Raw genomic sequence first — 24,689 nt, 5'->3', positions numbered from 1 at the left:
TATAATTTTTATTATTTCTAGTGTTCCTTGTAGTATCATGATATATGATGAATAATCGGAAGTTTTCTCGCAGAAAAATAAAAACAAAAGATTGAATGTAATTCAGGTACGCCTGGCCTCACCATCTTGCTGTAAGATATATACTCAAAAAATTATCCAACCGGCATCTACAAAAGGACAGAATATTCCACATGCTATATCGTTTTTGTGTTACCAAAGCATGACATGAGTATGGAGTGACTCGTTAAGAAACTATTTTTGCCATGAGAATACACACACTACAAGTGTAAAATGATGTGACCATCCTACTGCCTGTTTTCGTTCCACTTGCCAAGAATGGTTAAAACTGCATGAAATGGTTAGGGGATGTCAATTGCATGAAGGGTGAGAAGTTCATCAACACCCGTTGTATAAATACTTCCGTCAAGATTGCATTCAGGACTTGTAATTCACAAATGTGAAATCAGTCTACTGACAGTCTAGAGTATTGGAGGAATCCAAAAGATGAGCAGACACGGCTGGTGGAAAATTACTCTATCTAGCTATACTCCGTTGGATTGCTTTCTTCCTACTATCCATCTCTACGACCAAATTTTTGGAATCCATCGTTGATTGTACCATGTGTGAAGCTCTAGTTCTCTTTATATCGGATGAATAAAGGTCCAAGAGATGATAAAGAAGGAAGTAGTGTCTCAGTTCATCAGGTAAGCATGCATGACAAAAGTGTTTCTACCAGTTGACTTAACAAGGTTCACATTCCGATAAAGACATTACCATATCACAGATAATCTTGTTGCTTTTGCAGCCTTGTGCTTGAAATGCTACTCTTACTGCTTGAAATGCTACTCTCTTGGATCAAATTGTCAGAATCCACATTGATCCTACCATGCATGGAGCTCTACGTCTCTCCATACCCAAGTAGAAGGTGTAAAAGAACAATTTAATATGCATGTGACTCGAACATACCATCCCTTGCCTCATTACGAAGAGAAAATCCAATTCCATTTCATAGTGAAAGAACCCCGCAAAAAAAGTTTTTACAACCGGCAAATACAGAATGCTATCCCGCAACATGCAAAAGACAATGCATATATATTACACGGTATGAAGAGAAATTACATGTTAAGCAAACTACCTTTCAAGATCAGGTGAGTCGGCATATCATAGTCTATCACTGATGAGCTCAAGTGCAGTGCATACTCACCGATCACTGAAAAACATCTTTCAACAAGTGGTTTATGGAAAATCGTGTCAATCAATATGGCAATTCACTCAGAAAACACGTCTGGTGTCTCATCTTTTTTTACCATGCAAGTATACATGACAAAAATGTCCATTTTTGGTTGTTTAAAAACAAGGTTCACATTCCAATACAAGAAATTACAACACCTCACATACTCTTGCTGCTTTTGTAGCATTGTGCTTGAAAATGCTACTCTGGTGCCAGTCTGTGAACTGCCATTTTCCATTTCCCATGAATTACATCTATCAATCTTGCCATAGAATTTGCCATCAAACTGCTCAAAGGCGGTAAACCTCACATGATGAGAACAATGGTCAACCATGGATAAGTTATATGTCCATAGAACATGGCATCCAATCTGCATGCATCTTAGCCTTAACATATACATCCAATCTGCATGCTGGTACAATCTGAACTATATAGTCTCAAGGGGGAACAAATCGAGTCCAAATTTGCCGAATCCACTGCTAACTCAGTTCTTGAGGAATAAGGTAAAAGGAGATGGGCTTTACCAACAGAGGGGAAGTAATGCGCGAGTGAACCCACGACCTACATACAGTATCCTGAAACGGCCTAAGCTATTGCAAAACAGTAGATATGTCCACATGATAGTATAATATGAACATGCGATGTATTTTCCCTAATGTACGTACACGCTATATATTTGCTTGTAACAAAAAAGCATAAAGAGCAGCAGTTCTTGGACATCGTCACAAGTATTGTATTGCTTAACACACTACAAACGCGCACGAGGTACCTATAAAATGCTCGATCGACCCTATCAACGGCATGGAAGCACCGAAATGCCACATCCTATAAACACCAGGGACATCATCTTCAGGAATGATCCACTCTAGCGCCGCAAAGCTCTCCGAACTGAGTTTCGAAGGCCTTGACAACTTGAAATGCAAAGACATCGTCGTAGACAGTTATCCAGTTGTCACCATTTTGCCTCTCAACGAGCGCGAAGGTAACATCGGTTCGAAGATCATTCCTTGGACAGGCCGAATGGAATATAGCATTCAGGAACTGCCCTTCCGGAAGTCTGAGTTTGCTGCGACGTCGGAGCTGACATCCCCAAAGTGAACACAAGGAGGAGTGGAGTCAAGAATGACGCCTGGCAGCAGTCCGATTTGCTTGTCCACCATGTCAGGAGGTAGGATTTTTGTTGCTGGGATCTCCTTGTTTGCAAATTGCAACCATAGCTGTGGCAAGTTTCTAAAACTCTTGAATGTGTGCACTCAAGGTGTGTGGACCGTACAAAGTTGACGCACCCTGCAAAACACATATTCACTCCAACGAATTATTCATGCATTGGTACCTAATGTGAGTGGATCTATTTCATATGTTTGATGGAGCAATCACTGGAAATTCAGGTTCAGAAATGTCAGATCTTTAACAACAAGCCATATATAAAAGCCACACTGGTATAATTGTGGAGAGTTTCTAACATAAACCAATTATATTGGTTTGCTCTAAAAAAATTGGATGTGGTTGAAAGAAGTTCTGATATCTTCAAACAGTGACACTTTACTTCAGGCTTGCAAGCAAATCGAACAGGAAGGACTAATATTCGGACATATCTAGATGGGGCAGAGCCATATTGACTACATGCATTCACATGATGTGGAGGCTGAGGGTACTCCCTCCTTTTCGTAAAAAAAGGGGTAGCAAGGACATGAAAAATATCACAACGAGAAGTCTACTGATGTATGTAATCTGTTGTGAAATCCAGCCACCGGCAGGCTGCTGTAGAAGATCCCAGCCAACTCAGTTTTCTTGAGGTAGAGCTGATTAGAGATAGGCACTCACGAAATTCACTCAACAATAATCGTAATCAAGGGTCATAGCTCTATGAAACCGCTCTAGCATTTAATATTTAATGGGATATATTACCCATTTTGATTGAACGGGTGTGTTTTAATCTCCACCGTTAATTTATTTAAGGGGGTGTACAGAAGCAAAGTTCACATACCATGTAGCTTTGGACCTGCTATTCTTCGAATGTTGTAACATACTGAGAATATGTATCTGTCAGCTCCACAAGAACAACGTGAGTGTTGGAATTAAATTCACCACTGCTGCCACTTATCAGTATATTTTTTTACAGCATTGAGTAACCGCCTGCCGGCCATTGTCGTGAATAAATTTTCCATCATTCCGAACCTTGGGAAAAATCACGATGTTTGCAATCCCCCCCCCCCCCCGCCCCCTTACTCCTTTACTAATTGCATGTTTTGCTTCTCCTCTATTTCCGTAGATTTGCATGCTTAGGGTGTTGTAGATAATTAGGGGTACTTATCTTAAAATTTCCAATTAAAAGGGGTTAATTTTGTTGTAGTCTATTCACCACCCCCTTTAGACACCTAATTGATACTACACCATCATGTTTTTTTTTCTTTTGAATACTTCCATATCCATACTCCTTAGTCATTAGGTTCATTGGAGGAGGCAATACCTCTTGAAATTCTACCAGACATAAAAAACGGAGAAGTAACTATTGGTTGAAATCGGAATGAAAAAATGTACAGAGGAATCAGGAGGAACATCTCCCATGAGTTGGCTCCGGAAAAGCTAGATCGTCCCCACGTCACCCTCCTAGGCGACACAGGTTGCGTCCATGACCTCCAGTTTACTCCCCTACCTCCAAGCATGCTTTCCTCGGTGCCACCAAGGATGCTATTGGGAAAACCCCATGGAGACTATAGCGGTGACGAGGCTTCATTCTCTCGATGGACCCCATTTCCTACCAACAATAATTATTTGTAGAGGTGGTACATATTCCTGGTTCCGAAAGACAAATTTGCAGCCTTGTGTTGCAAGCCGCATCTTAGGTGCCTCTAAACTCGTATGTGCATACGACGAAACCACCGCTCCGAATGGAGTGACCCTAGGCTGATGACCATCTCTGTGAGGGCGCATGTGCAGTAAGCTTTGTTCTCCTTTGGAGGTTCATGTGGCATCGCATCCTTTACACGACGATCCAACACCATTGGAGATCATGATTCTCGCCCCTAATCCATGGTGCCCTGTGTGGCCTACGTAATCTGGGTGGGATGCTTTCCTCTTGGTGTCTGCTAGTCCGCGAGATCGATGTTGGTGGAATGCTTGATGGAGGTAAATGGAGATGGTTGCGAGCGCTGTCTGGCCGCATGTTTTGCACATACATGATTTTGGTCTCGTGGCAAGGCCACATGGACGACTATTTCCAATATGGCCATAGTATGACAGGCGCTACTATGACCATGCCATCTTGTTTGTTGGCTCAACCGGTGGACTTGTTTGTTTACTTTGGTCTTAAAGGTGCCCCAGCATGTCCTACAGACCTATTGGTCCTCTGGTAAGGTAGGTAATATGACGCATGGACATCAGACTCGTATTTCATGTTGTTAATGTTCTGATGGCATGGGCATGTTTGCTCGGCAACACATTGTGTCTTTGGTTCAGTGGTGTTCTATGAGTACCGACTCTCGCTCTCTGTGGTGAAAACACTTTCTCTGACCTCATTTGTTGCACTTGGCAATGACGATGATTACATGTTGTCCCGTTGTTAAAGGCATTACATAGAGATTGGTTAGAACTTCTATTAGGGTGAAAACCTGTGGTGTGGCATTCCTTGGAATAGATGTTCTGTCAATGGAAGTGGTTGATCTTCTGGTTTTGTTGCCACATGTCATTGATTGCTTTGGCATGATTATTAGGTCATGTCCATTTTTGTTTATTAATACTTTGGTTGTGTGCATCCTTGATGTCTCAACTAGCTCTTCACATTGTATTCTTTTAAAGATTGGGTTTACTTGGTATCAACTTGTTATTAGTATCTTGCCATTTAATATATAAAGTGAGTTAGAGGAATCAAATCATTACTAACAACTCCTTTGGTTGGAAGTAATTAACTAGAGGATTGGGAATTCAATAATTATGAGATATAAAGTTACATTTTTTGAAAAGGAGGATTACCCCCGGCCTCTGCATCCGAAAGATGCATGCAGCCATATTATTAAAAAGGTTCGACGAAAACAAAGTCTGGTATCTAAAGTACAACTCACATCAGGAGTACAAAATTAACAAAGATAATAAAAAAAGCAAAGCCACAACCGGCTAGATGCAGTTGACATCAAGGACCTATCCTATTATGCGACCGCCATCCAAACCGATTGAAGATAGTCCGTGCTACCATCTCTCATCGGTTGCACCCAGTAGCCAAATGCCCCTTGGAGGCCGTAGGAGTGAGTAGCAACCACGAACAGATTCATGTCGTAGCTCTGAAAATAACCTGCAAGAAGTTTAGAATATGCATTCTTTTAAAAATCAAATCATTCCTGCAGTTCCATATAGCCCAAAAAAGTGCGCATATTCCAATCCGAATATTTGACGCAATGTCCGGTTGCACTCCATTTAGCCACGTCCCAAACAACGCATCTATGCTAGATGGAGGTGTTATATTAAAAGTTGTACGGATAGATCGCCAAAGTAACTTTGCGAGAGGGCAATCAATGAATAAATGTTGTATTGTTTCGTCATGAACACAAAAGCAGCATTGTGAACTACTGACCCATCGTGGCTTTAGTAAGTTATATTTGGTAAGAATGACTTGCTTATGCACAAACCACATGAAAATTTTGATGCGCAGAGGCACCTTAACTTTCCAAAAGTGTATCGATCTTGGGATTGGGCCAGAATTAATAAGGTCAAGGTACATAGATTTAACCATAAACACTCCATTCCCCGTCAACTTCCAGTGCACGATGTCTGCTTGGGCTGCGAGCTAAACGTCCATCAACTGCTGCACTAAATGTAGCCAGGAAATCCATCGTTCCCCTACTAAAGCCCGCCAGAACTGGATATTCAAAGGTACCGTCTGTAATATTGTAGCCACGTAATCCTCCTTACGTTGCACAATGTTATACAGGGTAGGGTACTGTAGGGCTAGCGGTGTCTCTCCTAGCCAAGTATCCTCCCAAAACCTTGTTGTCGTTCCATCCCCAACAACGAATTTCACCCTATGAAAGATATAAAGTTACATGTTCAGTTAGAGGAATCGAACCATTACTAACTAATCCATGTTAATGACACGGAGGGTGTGGGAATTAGGAAGGAACCGTTTTGAGAGAACTTCTTGACCCTTCGTCATAACTTATGTTATCATCAATTGGCAAGTTTCTCAATAAATTCCAATTAACGAAAAAACATAAACAATCAATATTAGTCAATTTTGACATACATTGATCTTTATATCCATACATTTGTCTATCCTCAAAACTCTTTGACACTGCTAGCACTTGTGGCCAAGCACTATTTATGTTGCAAATACAAAAATTATTTATATACATTTTTATTTTTCTGATGTGTTTTTAGTGAATGGGTTAGTGTTACACTCTGAATATGTGTTACACTAGAACATTTTTTATGGTCAACAAAAACTTGATTGCAATACGTCACTGAACCACTTGTTTTCTCTTCAACTGTTGGCCACCGTTATTCAACATTTTTTTTCCTTTTAAAATTGAACTCTCACTTTTTCATTTCATAATATTTATGATGTAATAACGAGTTTTCTAGGGTAGATGTACATGGTAATTTCAATCATATTTATCTATCGTGCGGGCATTGTGGAAGCCACACATTTGTATCCACCCCATGTTTTTGTTTTCGTATCAATAAAGGAGACACTACATACCATCTCGTAACGAGGCCGCTCCAAAGTTGGATGTGCTGGCCATTGTGTTCTTGTAAGTCCTTTCCCTCCAAACAAATCCCTTGGGAACTCCAATTCCTTAACCTTTTTAACCACTCTACAAACACTGCCGCCGTAGTCTCACATGTACTGCATAATGGTTTACTTACTAACCTGCAAAATCGCCTAACCCATGTTGCTACTATGTAGTTGGATCTGTTGCTCTCTCGGTTGCAGGACTTCTTCCTTGAGAACCGGCCCAACTTCAGATTCCTCAACCATGGGCTCGACTTCTCCACCAAAGAAGCATATGCTCAACTCATGCACGAGGAGGAGGTTGACCACAATGCTCTCCTAATTTGTTCTTCCGAAGCTCCGAACAAAGCCAAGATCTTCGCTTGTCTGCACTTCCCGCGACAAGCTCAACACCGAGGCGGATCTTTTTGCACAAGCACTTGCGAAAAAACAACATCGTCCCAAGATGCTCCGCGCTCGTGGAAGACGCACTACACATGTTCATTCTCTGCCGACGCTCCAGATTCAGTGCACATGCTTTGGGATGTTGCTACTCCCTGAGGCTCAATTTGCACATTTGGACGACTGCCCTACTCGCCATACTATGGAATAGTTGGGAGTCACATAACGCCAAGGTCTCCCGCAATGAGTCGGGCCCCTCTAGTTTGACTGTTCGTAATTGTTTTTGATGATTTCACTCATTGGACTCATAGGTTTCCATATCCTAGTCAAAAGGCACACGCTATGTCATGTCGCTGATACATATACTTACGCAACGATGCACCCTTGTAACTCTGTAACACTCAAACTTCAGTTGAACCCCCCTGAGTAATATATATATGTGTGTGTGTCTCCGGCAGATCTATCTTTGGTAGATTTGCTCGGATCTCGTCGTTGTTCGTCTACGTTCGTGTGTCTTCGGTTTGGATCCTTCCGATCTACGTTATTTTCCATCGGCGGCGGTTGCTGTTCTGGGGTGCTGGTCCTATGGGGCCTTAGCACGACGACTTCCGACTGTCTACTACAACAAGTTGTGCCCGGCTCCGGCGATGGAGGGGCGATGACGGCGGCGCGCCTTCGGCTCGCTTCGGTGCTTGTAGTCGTCGCTAGGTGGTCTACGAATCTGGATGTAATTTTTATTTCTGGCATTCGTTGTACTGCCATGATTGAAGATGAATAGATTGAAAGTTTTTCCGCAAAAATATAAATAAATTATATATATATATATATATATATATATATATATATATATATATATATATATATATATAGGTGGGAACCCTCAGTTATTCAAAGAAAAAATTCCTTGGGCACAAATCTGAGTTGTATTATGGTAACAAATTCCTCACGCACAGATCCTTCCACAGATTCGTCTATCTAAAAGTGCTTATTCCACCCCACCCCACCCCCCCCCCCCCACCCCAACCCCGCCCCGCCCTCCTTTCTCTGCTTGTCATGACCATAGTCATGAAGTTGTGCAAGTGTCCGACCAGCTATACACAGGTCCGTTCTATTTCATCAATATGGCCCCGTATAATAGCTTCTCAATCGCGTGACCACATGTAGTTTGACCCTCTTACTCCTAAAAATGCACACTTCTCCACTGGCTAAAGATGTTCACTAGAGGCCCAGTCCAGGCAACACGATGGTGACAACAGTTTATGTGGAATCAATGATAAGGAAAAGGCATCTTAATTAACCATTTCCACTGAAATGAGATCAAATGATTAGTATTGGAAGACTGGCATGCATCCACATGTATTGCTACTTCCTCATATCATGATGAAGAGAAAATTGCATGCGGAATAGCTTTCTTTTCTAGATCGTAGATACAATACAAGTTGTGCTTAAATTATTGATTTTGCTTTGTCATTCTAAATATCTTATAAAGTGGAATATCAAAGCTAAGATTATATCTCGCAAGGCCTACAACTGTGATCATGTAACACTACTTTCCTTGGCTACAGTCATTAGTATTATATAATTCTTTTGGTTTCACAAAATTATTTGTTCAGTTGCGTTCTTGAAACTATTTGACAAATAATAATTTGTCAGTCAATCAACCTCTTCTCTCCACTCGATATTCTGTTCTTTAACCAAATGAGCACCAAAAATTCAACGGGCTCCGCTACAAGCGCGGCGTGGCGCCGTGCTTTTTTTGGCACTAGTTAGTATTAGATGAAAGGAGAGGTTTTTGATAAGGAAAATGCGTCTTAACCATTTCCACTCAAATGAGGTCACATGATTAGTATTGGAAGACTGGCATGCATCCACATGTATTTCTGCCAGAGACATATAATAAGTATATTCCGCTAACACACATAAACCATGCATTCAGCTGAGCAAAGACTTGCAAAAAGATACACAGAAGCGAACAAATTAAAGGTCGTCTCATACAACTTGTGCTACATGCTGCTGGAAGGGCAAACTTCTGTCATATGGAGGCCGGTTAATTTTTATTAATTCGGTGCTCACGAGTATGCCGATGTTCCTACTATCTTTCTTTGAGGTTCCAGTTGGGGTTAGGAAAAGACTAGACTTCTACCGATCAAGATTCTTTTGGCAGAGTGATGAACTTAAGAGAAAGTATAGACTCGCCAAGTGGGATGTCATTTGTCGACCAAAGGACCAAGGGGGGCTGGGTATCGAAAATATTGAGGTCAAGATCAGATGCCTGCTTAGTAAGTGGTTGTACAAGCTTTCGGGTCCGACTGATGCAACGTGGGCGTAGATTCTTCGTAACAAGTACCTGCGGTCCAAAACTTTGTCACAGGTGACAGTGAGACCATCTGATTCGCCGTTTTGGAAGGGGCTTATGAGAGTCAAGGCAACCTTCTTTAATAGAACAAAGTTTATCATCGGTGATAGCAATGACACACGTTTCTGGGAGGACAATTGGCTGGGTGATACACCATTAGCAATACAGTACCCAACCCTGTATCGTATTGTCCAGCGATGTGATGTGCTAGTTGCAACAATTATGTAGTCCACTCCCCTTAATATTCAGTTTCGGCGGGTGCTTGTTGGTGAGAGATGGGAAGCTTGGCTCCATCTGGTGCGTAGACTGATGGAAGTTCAGCTAGCTCAGCAGCCCGATCAGCTTTGTTGGAAGCTTACTAGGAATGGACAATTTACTGTAAAGTCGATGTACAACGATGTCATCAACTCCACTATTATTCCTAGTACCAAACATGTGTGGAAAGTACATGTGCCTTTAAAAATTAAAGTGTTTATGTGATTTGTCCATAAACAGGTAATTTTAACAAATGACAACTTGGTCAAGCGCAATTGGACTGGATCTACTAGGTGTAGCTTCTGTGATCATGATTAGACCATTAAGCATCTCTTCCTTGATTGTCCTTTGGCGAGAATTCTGTGGCGCTCTGTGCAAATTGCTTTTAACATCACTCCTCCGAGTACGGTTGGGTCATTATTTGGAACGTGGCTGGATGGGATAGAGTCCGATACAGCTAGGCATATTCGTGTAGGAGTGTATGCGTTGTTATGGGCAATTTGGAACTGCAGAAATGACTTGATTTTTAACAGGATAACTACTATTCATTTTTTGCAGGTTGTATTCCGTGCTACGGCGCTGATCCGTATGTGGTCCTTACTCACTCCGACGGAGGCCAGGGAGCGTTTGGTTACTGGATCTGTCCGGTGGGAGATGGTAGCGCGGGATATCTTCAACCGGTTTGGTTGGCGGTCATGTAATAGGATAGGCAATTAGTTTTCTTATCTTCATTTTACCAGCCGGTTGTGGCTTATGGCTTTTTCTTGGCTTATGGTTTTTTCTTGGTTTAGCTTCGAGGTTCTAGGTGAGCTTGCTTTTATTTTGTTGAAGACTATACGACTTTGTTGAACCTATTTTATTTATTGAGGTGGCCGTATGCATCGTTCTGATGCAGAGGCCGGGGAGTCCCCTTTTCGAAAAAAAAACCTGAACGCACATAAAATATGCAGTTGCACATTATCTATACTACGGAAATATTATTTCCGCATTATAGATGAATCTCAAATCTCAATTTGAATTGACTGCAGAATATCTCTTACATGATTGAAATAGTAACTACTAGCTAGGAGAGCCAGAAAAAAAATGAGAAGCACGCAGAAATCAAACAGCGAGTATGTGCGTGTATATATATTGGAAATTCACTTTGGCACATGGGAGCATATGCTCCTGTCATTGGAAAAACATGTCAAGATGTCAAAAAAATCCGAACAAAAATTTGATGCATACATCTCAATATTCTATATGCGCACGCCAAGTTTTGTGGAAAACCGGCATTTTCTGTGACTTGTGTAAAGAAGACAAAGAAATGTCTCCTGAAGAGCCCTTTTTAATACTAAATTTTGTCTTTTTCACATGCAACACAAAAATTGACGGTTTTTCGCGAAATGACTTTGTGAGTACGTATAATGTCAAGATGTACGAGCGAAACATTTTGTCAGAATTTTGTGACATTTTAAAATATGTTTAAAACCCATTTTAAAAACCAGGAGCATATGCGCCTGGGTGCCAAAAGTCTAAAGAGTTACTCCTATCAATTTTGTAGATGAAATGAGCTTGAAAAACAGTCGTCAGGTTAAGTACATACAACAAAATGGATATGGAACTTCCAATTTCATTCCATAACTAGGCTTATATATTGCAACGACAACAATGACACAACAATATATATATTTATAGATGAAATGAGTTCGAAAACAATCTTCAAATCAAGTACAAACAGCCAATTGTTGGGCATGGAACTTCCAATTTCCCATAACCCCATTACAACAATGACGACAGACGATGGCAGCGATAAGAGCAACATTATATTAGACACCGGCCGGCTCTAATTATACTGATGGGAAACTGATCGAGATCGGAACTACTAGCAATGGGAATCTACTCCATCAAGTCTCAGACTGAACCTGCTGATCGAAATAAATCTTGATGATGTCTCAAAATGCATGAACCTGCTGTCTTGGCTTGGCTATCTCAATGAAGGTACCAAATGCAGGGCGAGCTGTCGGAGGGAGGCGAGCATGGCAGGCAGCGCTTGATTTCCTGACGGGAGCAACACCAGGCGCCGGTGTCCACGCAGGGATACACTTTGTGCTGAAGGACGCTGCGCGGACCCCTAGGGTAGACGTCGTCGAGGAAGTAGATGTAGCCCGGGCTGCTGGCGTGCCCGGTGTCGAATGCCTTGGAGCAGCTGCGGCCGACGAAGAGCAGCCGCCCGCTCATCGGGTAGGAGCGCCAGGAAGCCGACCGTCCGTCCTGTTCCTTGTGTAGGCTGAAGACCTCGAAGCGCAACGTGGCGCCGCCTCTCGCCGGCGCGACCAACCTCTTCACCATCAGCAGATGGGCGCCGGAGGCGGAGGGCAAGAGGTAGCGGGAGACGGCCTCCCCGGGCGCCGTCGGGGTCGTTGGGTGACCATAGACGAGATGTCGAATGGTAAGAGAGGCGCCGTCTCCGTCGGCGGTTTCCGGCTTGTAGCACACGAGCAGATCCCGGGGGGTGACGGCCCAGAACCATCCGTCTTGGTACGCCAGGTCTTGGGCGTCGCACGGAACGAGCGTCCCCGTCGGCGCCCGCAACCAGCAGTCGATGCCCGGCCGCCAGAACGCCAAGGTGGTCGGGCCTGACGTTAGGGCAGCGACGACGCAGTCGCCAGACGATGGCGGGGCGGACATGGCGGCTACGCGGACTACTATTGGGCACTTAAGGACGCCGGGATACAGGGGGATGCGCACGCGGTCCGGGAGGGGAACGCGCTCGCCGGACCGGAGGTTGAGCAGGGCGTGGGCGCGCCAGTGGCGTTGCGCGACCACGAACCAGCCGCCGGGAAAGGAGCCGCAGAAACGCGCCCCGTGGACCTCGCCGGGGATGGCCGGGCGCGGATGGTCTAAGCCGCCCAAGATCCGGTAGCAGGAGATGCCGGCGGTGGAGGGCGTGAGGAGCCAGGGAAGCGTGGGCGGGTCATCCAGCGCAACGCGGCGCCAGTGCTTGCAGGCGGTGGAGGCCCTGACGCGGTCGGCGAGGCATGCGATTAGGAGGAAGATACGGCTGAGGAGGTCCTGCTGAAGGCTCGACCAGTCCGCTGCCGCCGCCATGGCAGGCCCGGGTTTCTAGGTTCAGATGTTGTTTGGACAATGGACTAGAAATGAGGAGGGATGGGACTATGAGAGTGTGAAGGGGATCCCGATTTAGGGCATCTCCAGCCGCGCCCCTAGGAAGGCCTCTCCAGGCGATTTTTTCGCGCCCGCCGAAAAAACGGCCCAGTCACGCCCCCAGGAGCTCGATTTTCGCCGGCTTGGGCTGAAAACAGCGCCGGCGGACCCAGCCCGAACCGGCGCGCTGGGGGGCGCCCGGGGCGCCGGGGCGAGCTGTTTTGGCGCGAAAAAGACGCGGGCCAGCCGCGTCAGCGACTCGGCGCCTCGTCTTCCCCCAATGGCCTCGGTTCCCGCGGGGAATCAATGGCAAGGCTGCCGCCGGTCAGCCTTGCCATTGATTCCTCACGGGCGGCGCTTCACGGGGCGGCGCGCTGACGCCTCCCTTCCCTCGCACGCGTACACACGGGCGCGGCCCGGCTATAAAAGTCAGCGGCCTCCACTCGCCTGTGCCCAGACCAGTCCCCCCTCGCCGCCGTCCAACCCCTCCCTCTCCCTGCCTCTCCCGAGCGCCGCCCTTCGGCCCCTCCCTCTACCTCCCCTGAGCCCACACCGCCCCGCCGTCGCCATGGCAGAACGCTTCCCCGGAGACGAGGCAGCGGCCAACAGCTTCGGCCGCCGTTCGCTCTGCGAACAGGAGTCATGGCTCCTGTTCCAGGCGAACATCCCGGCGCCGCCGGACATGCGCGCCGGGCCATCGGGGTGGAGGCTCAGCGCCAGGGGAGTACCCATTCCCCCGTTGCCCGACGCCGTGGCGAAGCCGAAGTACTTCGCCGAGTACTGCGCCGCTTCGAAGAGCGCCGACGCGGCCGCGATGAAGACGGGGTCGTCGTCCTACGCGACAGCGACGACGACGACGATGACGCGCCGCCGCCAGTCCGCCATGGCGACTCCGGGTCCAGCAGGGGCGCCCGCGTCAAGGAGGAGAAGGCCGACGACGGCGACGATGGCGGCGACGACTTCAACCCCTTTCTTTTTTTAGATTAGGTTAATGTCATGAAAATGGCGAATTTCGCCGAAATTTGCCATGTTTAGACGAAATTTGCCATGTTTAGCCGAAATTTAACTAGTTTTTATCATAACTTCGCCGAACGTCTCATCTTTTTTTTAATACGTGCCTAGGGGCGGCCCTGGGGGCCGACGGTTGGGGGCCGACTCGCCCCAGGGCCATTTTTTGCGTCGGCTCACCCCCAGGCGGCGCTTTTTGACGCCCCCTGGGGGCCAACGGCTGGAGATGCCCTTATAGATTCAGTTTTAACCTGGCGGCTGGGACAATCCCGAGATAGAAAACTGAACCCTAACAGTTTGGCCCCTGAAAATCCCTTTTATTACACCCATTTCCTAATTAGAAGGTTTTTTGCAGCTATCTCAAAATATGGGAAAACTACACATATTGTGGCTGCTTTGCATTTTTCGAGAAAGGAAATATATTAATACCGCGAAGATACCAATTATACCCGGCCTCTGTACCAACAAGATGTCCAAAGACATCAAAGATACACACAGCCAAAAAAAAACAAGAAAGAAGAAAAGAAGAAAAAAGCCCTGCCATGGTGATCGGTGACCAGCAACAAAAACCCTCTAACCACCACCAAAGACAACACCCGACTTGCAAAAAAGGTTCCCGAAAAGCAACGCCTTCAAGAAGGAAACAATGCATAAGCGTTGTCATTGCCTGATCGAAGATCTTGAGTTTTCACCCTGGAGAAAGTCCAAGTTCACCAAAGAAACAATGCCTTCAACAAGTTCAATGCCAGGTACAACCAATAAAGGCCAGACCTTAGGTTTTCACCGTGGGAATCGAGACTCGGTACTCGAGGAGCACCACCAAAATTGCAAACCTCTAGTGCCGCCGCCCCCGCTTGCCAAGGCCGCTGTTGCAATCCACCAAATACCTAGCACACAGTCTTCACCGCATCCAGTACATCTTTCCGCCAACGCTTCAAGACCTCCAATCGCAGCCGCCATGACTTTCTCCAGCTCTATCAACGCCTTGAAAATCTTGACTTAGACATGTCCCACGACTTCGATAATAAAGCGAAGCTTCGCGTCGCGCCCTTTCGAAGCCGTGTTGGCTGATAATATAAGCACGCGCAACCGGAGCCTTTTCGATCTAGATCTCTAGGGCGACATTTGCCAATCCATATAGATCTCTGACAGGGAAGACCGGAACGTGTCAGCGGCCAGATCGAAAAGGTCGATGTTCGACAGGAAGATACCATGATGGACGAAGATTGCTAGGGCCAAACCACCACAGCCACAATTGCAGCCGCAACAGCCGAAGTAGCACCGCAGATCAATGCCATGAGGGCTGACCCCATGACGTATAGCCTGCCATGCATCCGGCCAAGTTGGAGAACCACAACGTCATCCAATCTGGGTCGTGCCCAAATCCAGCAAACACTGCAGCCCCAACCGCACAACACCGACGCCGCGGATGCCACGCCACCGATAGCCGCCACGCACACCGTGGCTGCTTTGCATACATAAATTAAATTCATAGCCAGAGAAGAACAGCAGGAATACTCTTCTCTCTACATTTTCGTGAGTTAAAACTCCATCATATTACGTTCTCTATCAACTTCTACGGTCCCCCCCGTGTGTCTCATGTCTTGTAGCTTGTGAATTTTTTTTTTGCGGGGGTTGTAGCTTGTGAATGTTGATATAGGTAACTAAGAGTTGAAGCACTTAGCTAGCAGGTTTGACGTTCATGAAAAACATAAGCAAAAGAACATGAAGATCGATACACAGGAGCAGAAAGTTCCATGTTAGCTTCGGTAAAAAGTGCGCTTGCTGGATGGTACTACGAAGAAAAGATCTTTCACCTTGGCTAGAGGAAACTTATTTAATAGAAATTTTTTATATAATATAACATGAAGTAACTTCATTAGTTTGATGCCAAAAAAATATTCTAATGGTTGGCGTGAGCATTGCACATTCACTTAGAACAAGGAAGCAGAGTACATGTTCAAAGTATATACATGCACAAGGAATCAGAAGAGATTAGCCATTGTCGTCAACCACAAGCCTCCTAGTCCAAAACTTTCTGGTGCGGAGCACCCCCATGGACATCACCATTGGATCCTACATCAACATCCAAGCGCCAAGTGGACTGATGACTAGAGCACGTGCACATGACATTGAAACCGAGGTGAACTCAGCTCATCTTTGAACTACCTTTAAAATATGAGACACGGTTACTACCTCAAACGAAGACCCTATGTATACTCAGGTACCCAGGTGTTAACTAAATGTCCTATATTAATACCGGTTGGTGTTACCAATCAGGACTAAAGGTCCTTCATAGGCTAGTTCAAAAGGAAAGCATCCCATCCAAAGTCACATGTGTTGTGTAGGTGGGGTGGTAAGCTACGCGCGAGGCAATACGTGAGGTCTTGAGTTTGAATCCGATGAGTTGCATTGGTGGGAGGATTATTTCTTTTAGCCTGAAGGACCTCTTACCAACCGGGACTAATGCCCCGTTTTCCACTAGTGAGCCTGGACAAAACAACTCTTTGGATGGCCATCTGGCCTCAACCTCTGACCCAGTCCAGAGGGAAGATCTACATCTCAAGTCCTCGACTCCTATTAGGGATTGGGAAGAGCTACCTGCTATCTATTTCCTCTTGTTAATTTCAGATATATGTGTATCTTACCATAATTTTCTTGGACAACACATGTGTGATGTGGATCGAATCACGAGTTGCATTGGTGGGAGGATTATTTCTTTTAGCCCAAGGACCTCTTACCAACCGGGGCTAATGCCCCGTTTTCCACTAGTGAGCCTAGACAAAACAACTCTTTGGATGGCCATCTGGCCTCAACGTCCAACCCAGTCTAGAGGGAAGATCTACATCTCAAGTCCTCGACTCCCATTAGGGATTGGGAAGAACTACCTACTATCTATTTCCTCTTGTTAATTTCAGATATATGTCTATCTTACCATAATTTTCTTGTACGACACATGTGTGATGTGGATCTTGTTCTTGTGTGCTTTGAAGAGGGGGCAAACTGGGACTTGGTCCTACATTATAAACAAATGTACGTGATTTATTTTTTTGAAAAATCTTCATGAAATTCAGAAAAAATGTTTTGTACCATTCAATGTATGTTGCTTTTTTTCAACAAGTTTCAAAATATGTTTAAGGCATTTCAAAAGAATGTTTATACGATGTGAATTTTATTTTGCATAGTTTAAGAAAATGTTTTGTATCATCCAAATAAATGTTTCAACATGAATTTGGAAAACATTTAGCACCTATCCAAAAAAAATATTTGAAAAAAGTTAATCTGTATTTAAAATAGGTAAATGCATACAAAAAATCTTCTATATGTATTACCGAAAATGCAAAATTTGTATGAAAAAATACACATCAAAACATATATCTAAAAAATGTTAAATGTGTATAAATGTTCCAGATGTATACAAAGAATGTAGACATGTCTTGAAAAAACGGAAGAAAAAACAAAGAGAACCAGTAAAACTGAAAAAGAAGTAAAGAAAACTGAATATAAAAAAAGAAAAACCAGAGAAAATAAAAACACCACTACCAACAGTGAAATCCTCAATAAAAACTACAGGAAAAACACTCCATAGCTACAGTACTAGGGCAGCCAGTAGCTTCGCGCCAGAGGCGTGCCGGACCTACATCTCGCAGCTGGCAAGAAATAGGCCTGGCTAAAATGGCCTACATTCGCATGGGAAATCAAAACAGAATTGGCCCATTCTGGCGAGCACAGCTCATGCCACACATAACAAGATTCGACGTTCCTTAAAAAAACAAGTTCCGACATGTGTCAGCAAGTTGATCTATCTCACTTGATGGAGCGGCACTCAAGTCTTCACGGACATGGGTGTGGGCACTGTAGTAGCCAGGTTCCTCCTCGAAAAGTAAAATTGCGCGGTACCGGCAAGGTGATGTCCAATAGGAAGCTGCCATCTAACAATCTGTACGCCAAGTATCATTGTATTGCATTTTTTTCTGGATTTCCTACCTTTGTATTTTTACTCTCTCTCTCTCTCTCTCTCTTCAACAGCTGGCCCCCACCAGTGTACTTTGCATGCATGAGGATTGTGCGAAAGAATCATCCTCCCTTCTCCCATACAATATATCCAAGCATTTCTTTCTTCTTGGATAATTTAAAACACACATATCTTTCAAACCATATATTCATTTTTTGAAACTTTTTTTGAACTCCTCGCGTTAAAACCTTTAAAATGAGACCAGTCTTCTATATTTTTCGACCACATTTAAATTCTAACATATATTTCACATTTCAAAAATAATCAGTTTCACAAAAATACATTATAATTTCACTTTTTGTAGTACTCACTATTGCACAATTCAAAATGTATGATCCACTATATTTTACATTCCACTGCTCTGTTTTGCAAAAATCACATCTATTTGCAATTTCACATTTTTGAAAAACTTATTTCACTCTTTTCAAAAAATTGGTTTCACATTGATACATTATAATTTTACTTTCCGTGGTTACTATTTCACAATGCAGAACCTAAATTTTACATTTCACTGCCCCGTTTCACAAAAATCACATCTATTTTAATTACAAACTTTTAAAATAACATTTTTCACTCTTTAAAAAAATCAGTTTCACATTGATACATTATAATTTCACTTCTTCTGGTACTAATTCACAATCAGAACCTACATTATACATTGCACTGCCCTGTTTCACAAAAATCATATTTATTTCAATTACACATTTTTTAAGTAACATATTTCACTCTTTTCTAAAAAAATCAGTTTCGCATTAATACATTATAATTTCACCATTTCTGGTTACTATTTCACAATCAGAACCTACATTTTACATTTCACTCTCATGTTTCACAAAAAATTCACATTTATATCAATTGCACATTTTTCAAATAAGATTTTCACTCTTTTGAAAAGAAATTGTTACACATTTTTACATAATCAATTTCATAAAGTTGGCATTTCAGTTTCATATTTGTGATAAATAGGTTCCTGTGAAATAGGTTGGGTTAACATATTTCTATTGAAATAGTTTTTTTTTCCAAAAAATCCAGTGAAATAGGTTTGTTTCACACATGGAAATTTAAATGTGTTTAAAATGTATCCAAGATTGGCCTTGTTTAAAAGGCCTGGCATCAGGAGTTCAAATATAAAAAAAACATAAAGGAACTTATGGTTTACAAGATATGGATGATTTAATTTCATAAAGGTGAAATAAAAGGGTGGATTTAAGAGAAGAGAGAGTGTGTGAGTAGACTGTCACATTCCTACCATGCATGCCTATCAATGACAGAATTGCAGGGTCCACTAGCTGTATTTGGAGATGTATATATAGTGTATAGCAGAAATGAGAATAAAGTGGTCCCAGCAGCACGCATCTTGACGCGCGCATTGGATGGCGGATTCCTCGCCGCTAGGTGACGGAACCGCCAAAAAGGACTTTGCGGGTTCCTCCTATGCTCGGGCCAGCAATGTATATACAGTAGCCACAATAGCTACAGTGCGCTGCTATAGCTACAGTCCACGATAAAACCACATCACACGCCCTAGGCCATGGCTTAGCAGCCCTGGGTCTGGTTACACCCCTGGGCATGGTTATATGCATCATTTTTGTTAGGAAAATGTGCGATAAGTATTGATCAATATCATCTCTTCTATCATGCGAAAGTATATGCTGCAGAATCATGTGATCATTCTATTTCTATGTTTCGTTTCCTCTTGGAAAACAAGAAGAACAAATAGGCTGAACCTTTCATGAAATGAGGAGTTCAATGTCAATCACATGAGGAACAGAAGGAATTCCATGATGCCCAACTTATATATATACCCCTGTTCAGGTCTAGCTTGTTCAAGACTTATTCACGGATGCCAAATCAATCAACCAACTACTCTGAGATATTGGAGAAAAGCAAGACATGGTGAGCCAGTGTTCGTAGCCTAAAGGTTATTCTGTCGTGGCATTTCAAATCTTTAGATAGAAGATGCAACCACGTGCCACGGAATGCTTGTTGCACATATGATATTTACTCGGCAGTTCAAATATTGGGATTGCCGGTGTCTTCCTCTGCAGATTGGTGGTGTACTCCTACGCTCACATAGACACAGCAGCAGATGTATTTACATGCCTACTAGCTTTAGAATTGGTCGTCAGCAGATTGAACATTTGGGTTTGGTTGTGAGTATGGTGTGATTAAGTTAGTACAAATGAGAATTTTGAAGACTCGTTATGCGTCCACTAATGTGATTGCCTTTTGTGTTCTCTCCCACACTTGGGAGTCATCAACTGGAAGTTCGAGAGACCTGATGGATAGAAAAGAAAACAACTTTAAACTAGGGAGTATGATTAAAAATGTTATATAAATATTTACTGAACAGATTGTCGTAAATTGTAAATGTGTCTCATATCTCATTCATTTTACTTGCACAAGTAAGTAAGTACACATGACGAGAGTGCTTGCAATGTACCATGTGGTTAAACAGCAAGGTTCACATTCAGATATACAACAACGCAAATATTATTGTTTTCACTGAGGCTCATGAGGTAGTTGTCCCAGTCCACTGGGGATCAAACCCCAGGTTGGACACCCCATATGTCTCATTAAGTAGAATATGCTGTCAGTCTTCAGTGGGACCTTAAACATCACGCAAATGGGTGGGCAATGACTTGACAGTTTAGGTTGCGTGCTTCGCTTCATGATTCCTAGTGTAGTTGGGCTATTCCGGTGTGTCAATATGATGTTATTTTTACAAGTCATTCAAATCGGGTATTCTTCAGGTGGGCCAGATTTAGTCATGCAAGCGGACGCGTTCGCATGGTCCGCATATGCTAGCATGCAGCCTAGAGAAACTAATTTGGTCTGTTTCCCTTTAGTTGACATGCTACTCTAATAATCATAACGGATGCGGATGATGCGAACGCGAACGCCTGCATGCCTACACAGATTGTTGTGATCGTGGACAGGACACTTTTATGAAAAAGTGTGGCTAGGTCTTAGTAGACTGAGATTTAGCCAAGTCTCAGTTAAGTGACATAACATGTAAGAGAGAGAAAAACTGGGAAAAAATCGCACAGATCTAAATGTAAGATTTCATGAATAAAGCATCGACTGAGACTTAACCAAGATTATTATAAATGGCATTATTCATGTCTAAAGGAGCAAAATGAACTGAAGGGTTTAATTTCGACAAGTGTGAATCCCCACAGTTCTGGAGTTTCAAATGAAATATTGCAACATAACCATACAGACAAATAACAATCTGTTTCTCAAACTCATGCAACATATTTTGTGTGGGACGACTATAGTGTTATGGCACCTCCAAGACGGACCCGCAAACTGCCCGCATCTGTCCGGACCACAGTAGCCATTAAACATGGTCTTTTATTGGTTCGCGGGGCGGTCAAGACGCAATTTATCCCACAAATTGGAGACAAAATGGGGAGGTTTGTGGGAGTCCGGACACCTAAAACATAGGACTCCGACACCCCCTGCCCACCCAATCCCTCCTCCCGGTCCCATTTTCTTCCACTTCGCCCCTTCCCCCCCTTGATTTGCATCCACACCCTCCACCTCCACCGCCGATGTTGTTCGTCCCCTTCCGCAACCAGCACCAACACGCCCACTCGCCATTTGTACCCATGTACATGAGTATGGAGTGACTCGTCCAGAATCTGTTTTATCATGAGAATACGCACACCGCAAGTGCAAAATCATGTGACCTTCCTACTGCTCGTATTCGTTCCACTTGAGAAGAATGGTTAAAATTGCATGAAATGGGCAAGGGATGTCAACTGCATGAAGAAGGGTGAGAAGTTCATCAACATATGTTGTATAAATACTTCCATCAAGATTGCATTCAAGACTTGCAACTCACAAATGTGAAATCAGTCTACTGAACAGTCTGGAATATTGGAGGAAGCCAAAAGATAAGCAAACACACGGCTGGTGGAAAATCACTCTATCTACCTATACTCTGTTGGATTGTTTTCTTCCAACTATCCATCTCTAGGAAAAAAATTGTTGGAATCCAAATTTGAATGTACCATGTGTGAAGCTCTAGTTCTCTTCATATCGGATCAATAAAGGTCCAAGAGATGATAAAGAAGGCAATAGAGTCTCGTATCATCCGGTAAGTATGCATGACAAAAGTGTTTCTACCAGATGACTTAACAACAAGGTTCATATTCTGATACAAGAGATTACCGTATCACAGATAATCTTGCTGCTTTTGCAGCCTTGTGCTTGAAATGCTACTCTTGCGGCTTTTTGCAGCCTTGTGCTTGAAAATGTTACTCTAGTCTCAGGCTGTGAACCGTCATTTTCCATTTCCCATAAATTACATCAATCAATCTTGCCAGAGAATTTGCCATCTGATCACCAGCCACGGCTCAAAGGCGATAAACCTCACATGATGAGAATAGTGTGGATAATTTACGTCCATACAACATGGCAAAAGAAAGCATAATTGAACTCATGACCCCTGATATCCAAATTCAAAAGGTGAGTGGGTACGTTTAAGAGTTAATTTTTAAGATGATGGAAAGATGGCACGCCCGGCCTCTCCATCTTGCTGCAAGATGCACATATTCAAAAAATCATCCAGACCCTCTATTTTTTTTATCTAAACAACATCTTACAAAAGGATGAAATATTCCACATGATATGTTGTTTTTGTGTTACCAAAGCAAGACATGAGTATGGAGTAAGCCATCCAGAAACTGTTTTATCATGTGAATACACACACTGCAAGTGCAAAATCATGTGACGATCCTACCGCTCGTATTCATTTCCACTTGCGAAAAATGGTTAAAACTGCATGAAATGGGTAAGGGATGTCAACTGCATAAAGAAGGGTGAAAAATTCGTGGAAGTCCATTGTATAAATAGTCCCAACAAGATTGTATTCAAGACTAGCGATTCGCAAGTGTGAAATCAGTCTATCGAACAGTCTGGAATATTGGAGGAAGCCAAAAGATAAGCAAACACAGGTGCTGAGAGAGCTCCTTATCTAGTTATACTTCATGTTGCTTTCCTCCAATTATCCATCTCTTGATCAAATTGTTGGAATCCATTGTAGATCCTACCATGTATGGAGCTCTCCATCTCTTGATCAATTAAGGTTCAAGAGACTATACCGATAAAGAAGGAAATAGATGTAAACATATAACTTAGAAATATTCCCTTTTACCGCCCACATAAGAAAATAAAGATCTCCACAGAATAGGTGTACTGGGATCCGTTTAGAAAATGTCTTAGTTTATAATGTAAGTATGCATGGAAAAAGTGTCTCCACCAGATAGCTTAACAACAAGGTTTGCATTCCATACCAGAGATTACAATATTAAGATACTCTTGCGGCTGTTGCAATCTTGAGATCATCCTAGCCTGAAAATGCTACCCTGGTGTCAGCTGCAATTTTCCATGTTCCATGAATGACACCTATCTTGCCTTGAGATGATCCAAAAACACGGAAGCAGCATTGCGGGCCAGGGCAACCCATCACCCAACCGCCTAGGTGCACGGCGCTGCCGCAGAGGTACAGCCCCTTCACAGGGTTCTGTAATCTGACATGTTTGGTGCAAGGCAGAAACAGATTGGCCATGATCGCAAAGGCACTAATTCTGAACCTTGCCATCCCTTGGCAGGCCATTTCTTTTGCTATTGGCAGACCATATTAGAAAGAGATAATCCAATCCCATTGCACAGTGGAAGATGTTGTCTCCTGAGAAAAATGCGAGTTCTCTGTTTAGCTAAGTTCGGAGTGGTATCCAGTCTGCACGACATACAGAAGACAATGTATCTATATCACAGTGTGGAGAGAAGTTACCTGTTAAGCCTATCGCTGGATCATCATATATCATAGCCTATCACTCGTGAGCTAAAGTGTGGCGCTTGCATACTCATTGATTAAGGAAAAGCATCTTTCAGCAAATGATTTCTGAAAAGCATCTTTCAGCTAAAGTGTTACACTTTTCTCTTTCTGAAATCTGGCGACGACCAATATGGCAATTCATTCAGAAAACGTGTCTTGTATTTCGTCCTTTTTATCATGTATACTAGGTTGCAGGACAAGAATATCTAGACCAGGTAGCTTAACAAGAAGGTTCACTGATACGAGATACTGCAGCATGTCACATACTTTTGCTGATTTTGCAGCCTTGCGCTTGAAAATGCTACTCTAATGTCAGGTTGTGCCACTTTCCATTTCCCATGAATTACATCGATCAATTTTGCCAGAGAATTTTCCATCAAACAACACAATCTCATCAGCGTAGCCAGCGCTCATAGGCGGTAAACCTCACATGATGAGAACAATGGTGGTCGGTGGATGCTGATGACGGTGGCAACGATAATTGCGACGAAGAAGGGCATCCAGAGTCGTGCATCGGCCTGGTGAATCTTAAAATCATGACGGTTTTGGTAGACATGGTGGTGCGACATGTCGTCGACAGTGGCCATGCGGACGAGGTGGCCGGCGGGAGCTCTCGGGGCTACTCGGAATCGAGAGCTAGAGGGGAGGGAGAGAGATCCTGAGAGAGAGAAGAGCGAGAGGAGTTCCCGAGTGTGTCCTGGGTGAGATGATAGACTTGGGGGA

At 43.5% G+C, this 24,689-nt stretch overlaps 1 protein-coding gene across 1 annotated transcript; it reads right to left on the bottom strand.

Annotated features, from left to right (window-relative positions):
• Positions 1-11,919: 11,919 nt before the first annotated feature.
• On the bottom strand, positions 11,920-13,038 carry LOC123116270 (uncharacterized). Its single transcript, XM_044537251.1, has one exon. It carries the CDS (start codon positions 13,036-13,038, stop codon positions 11,920-11,922), a length of 1,119 nt encoding a protein of 372 aa, XP_044393186.1.
• Between the last annotated feature and the right edge of the window lie 11,651 nt (positions 13,039-24,689).

Source organism: Triticum aestivum, chromosome 5B, assembly GCF_018294505.1.
Source record: "Triticum aestivum cultivar Chinese Spring chromosome 5B, IWGSC CS RefSeq v2.1, whole genome shotgun sequence".
NCBI lineage: Eukaryota > Viridiplantae > Streptophyta > Magnoliopsida > Poales > Poaceae > Triticum > Triticum aestivum.
Note: the sequence above shows the minus strand (reverse complement) of the source record. Positions and strands in the feature narration are given on the sequence as shown.

Excerpts from the sequence above, each read along its gene's own strand:
- LOC123116270 (XM_044537251.1), bottom strand. The coding sequence starts at position 13,038 with ATGGCGGCGGCAGCGGACTGGTCGAGCCTTCAGCAGGACCTCCTCAGC.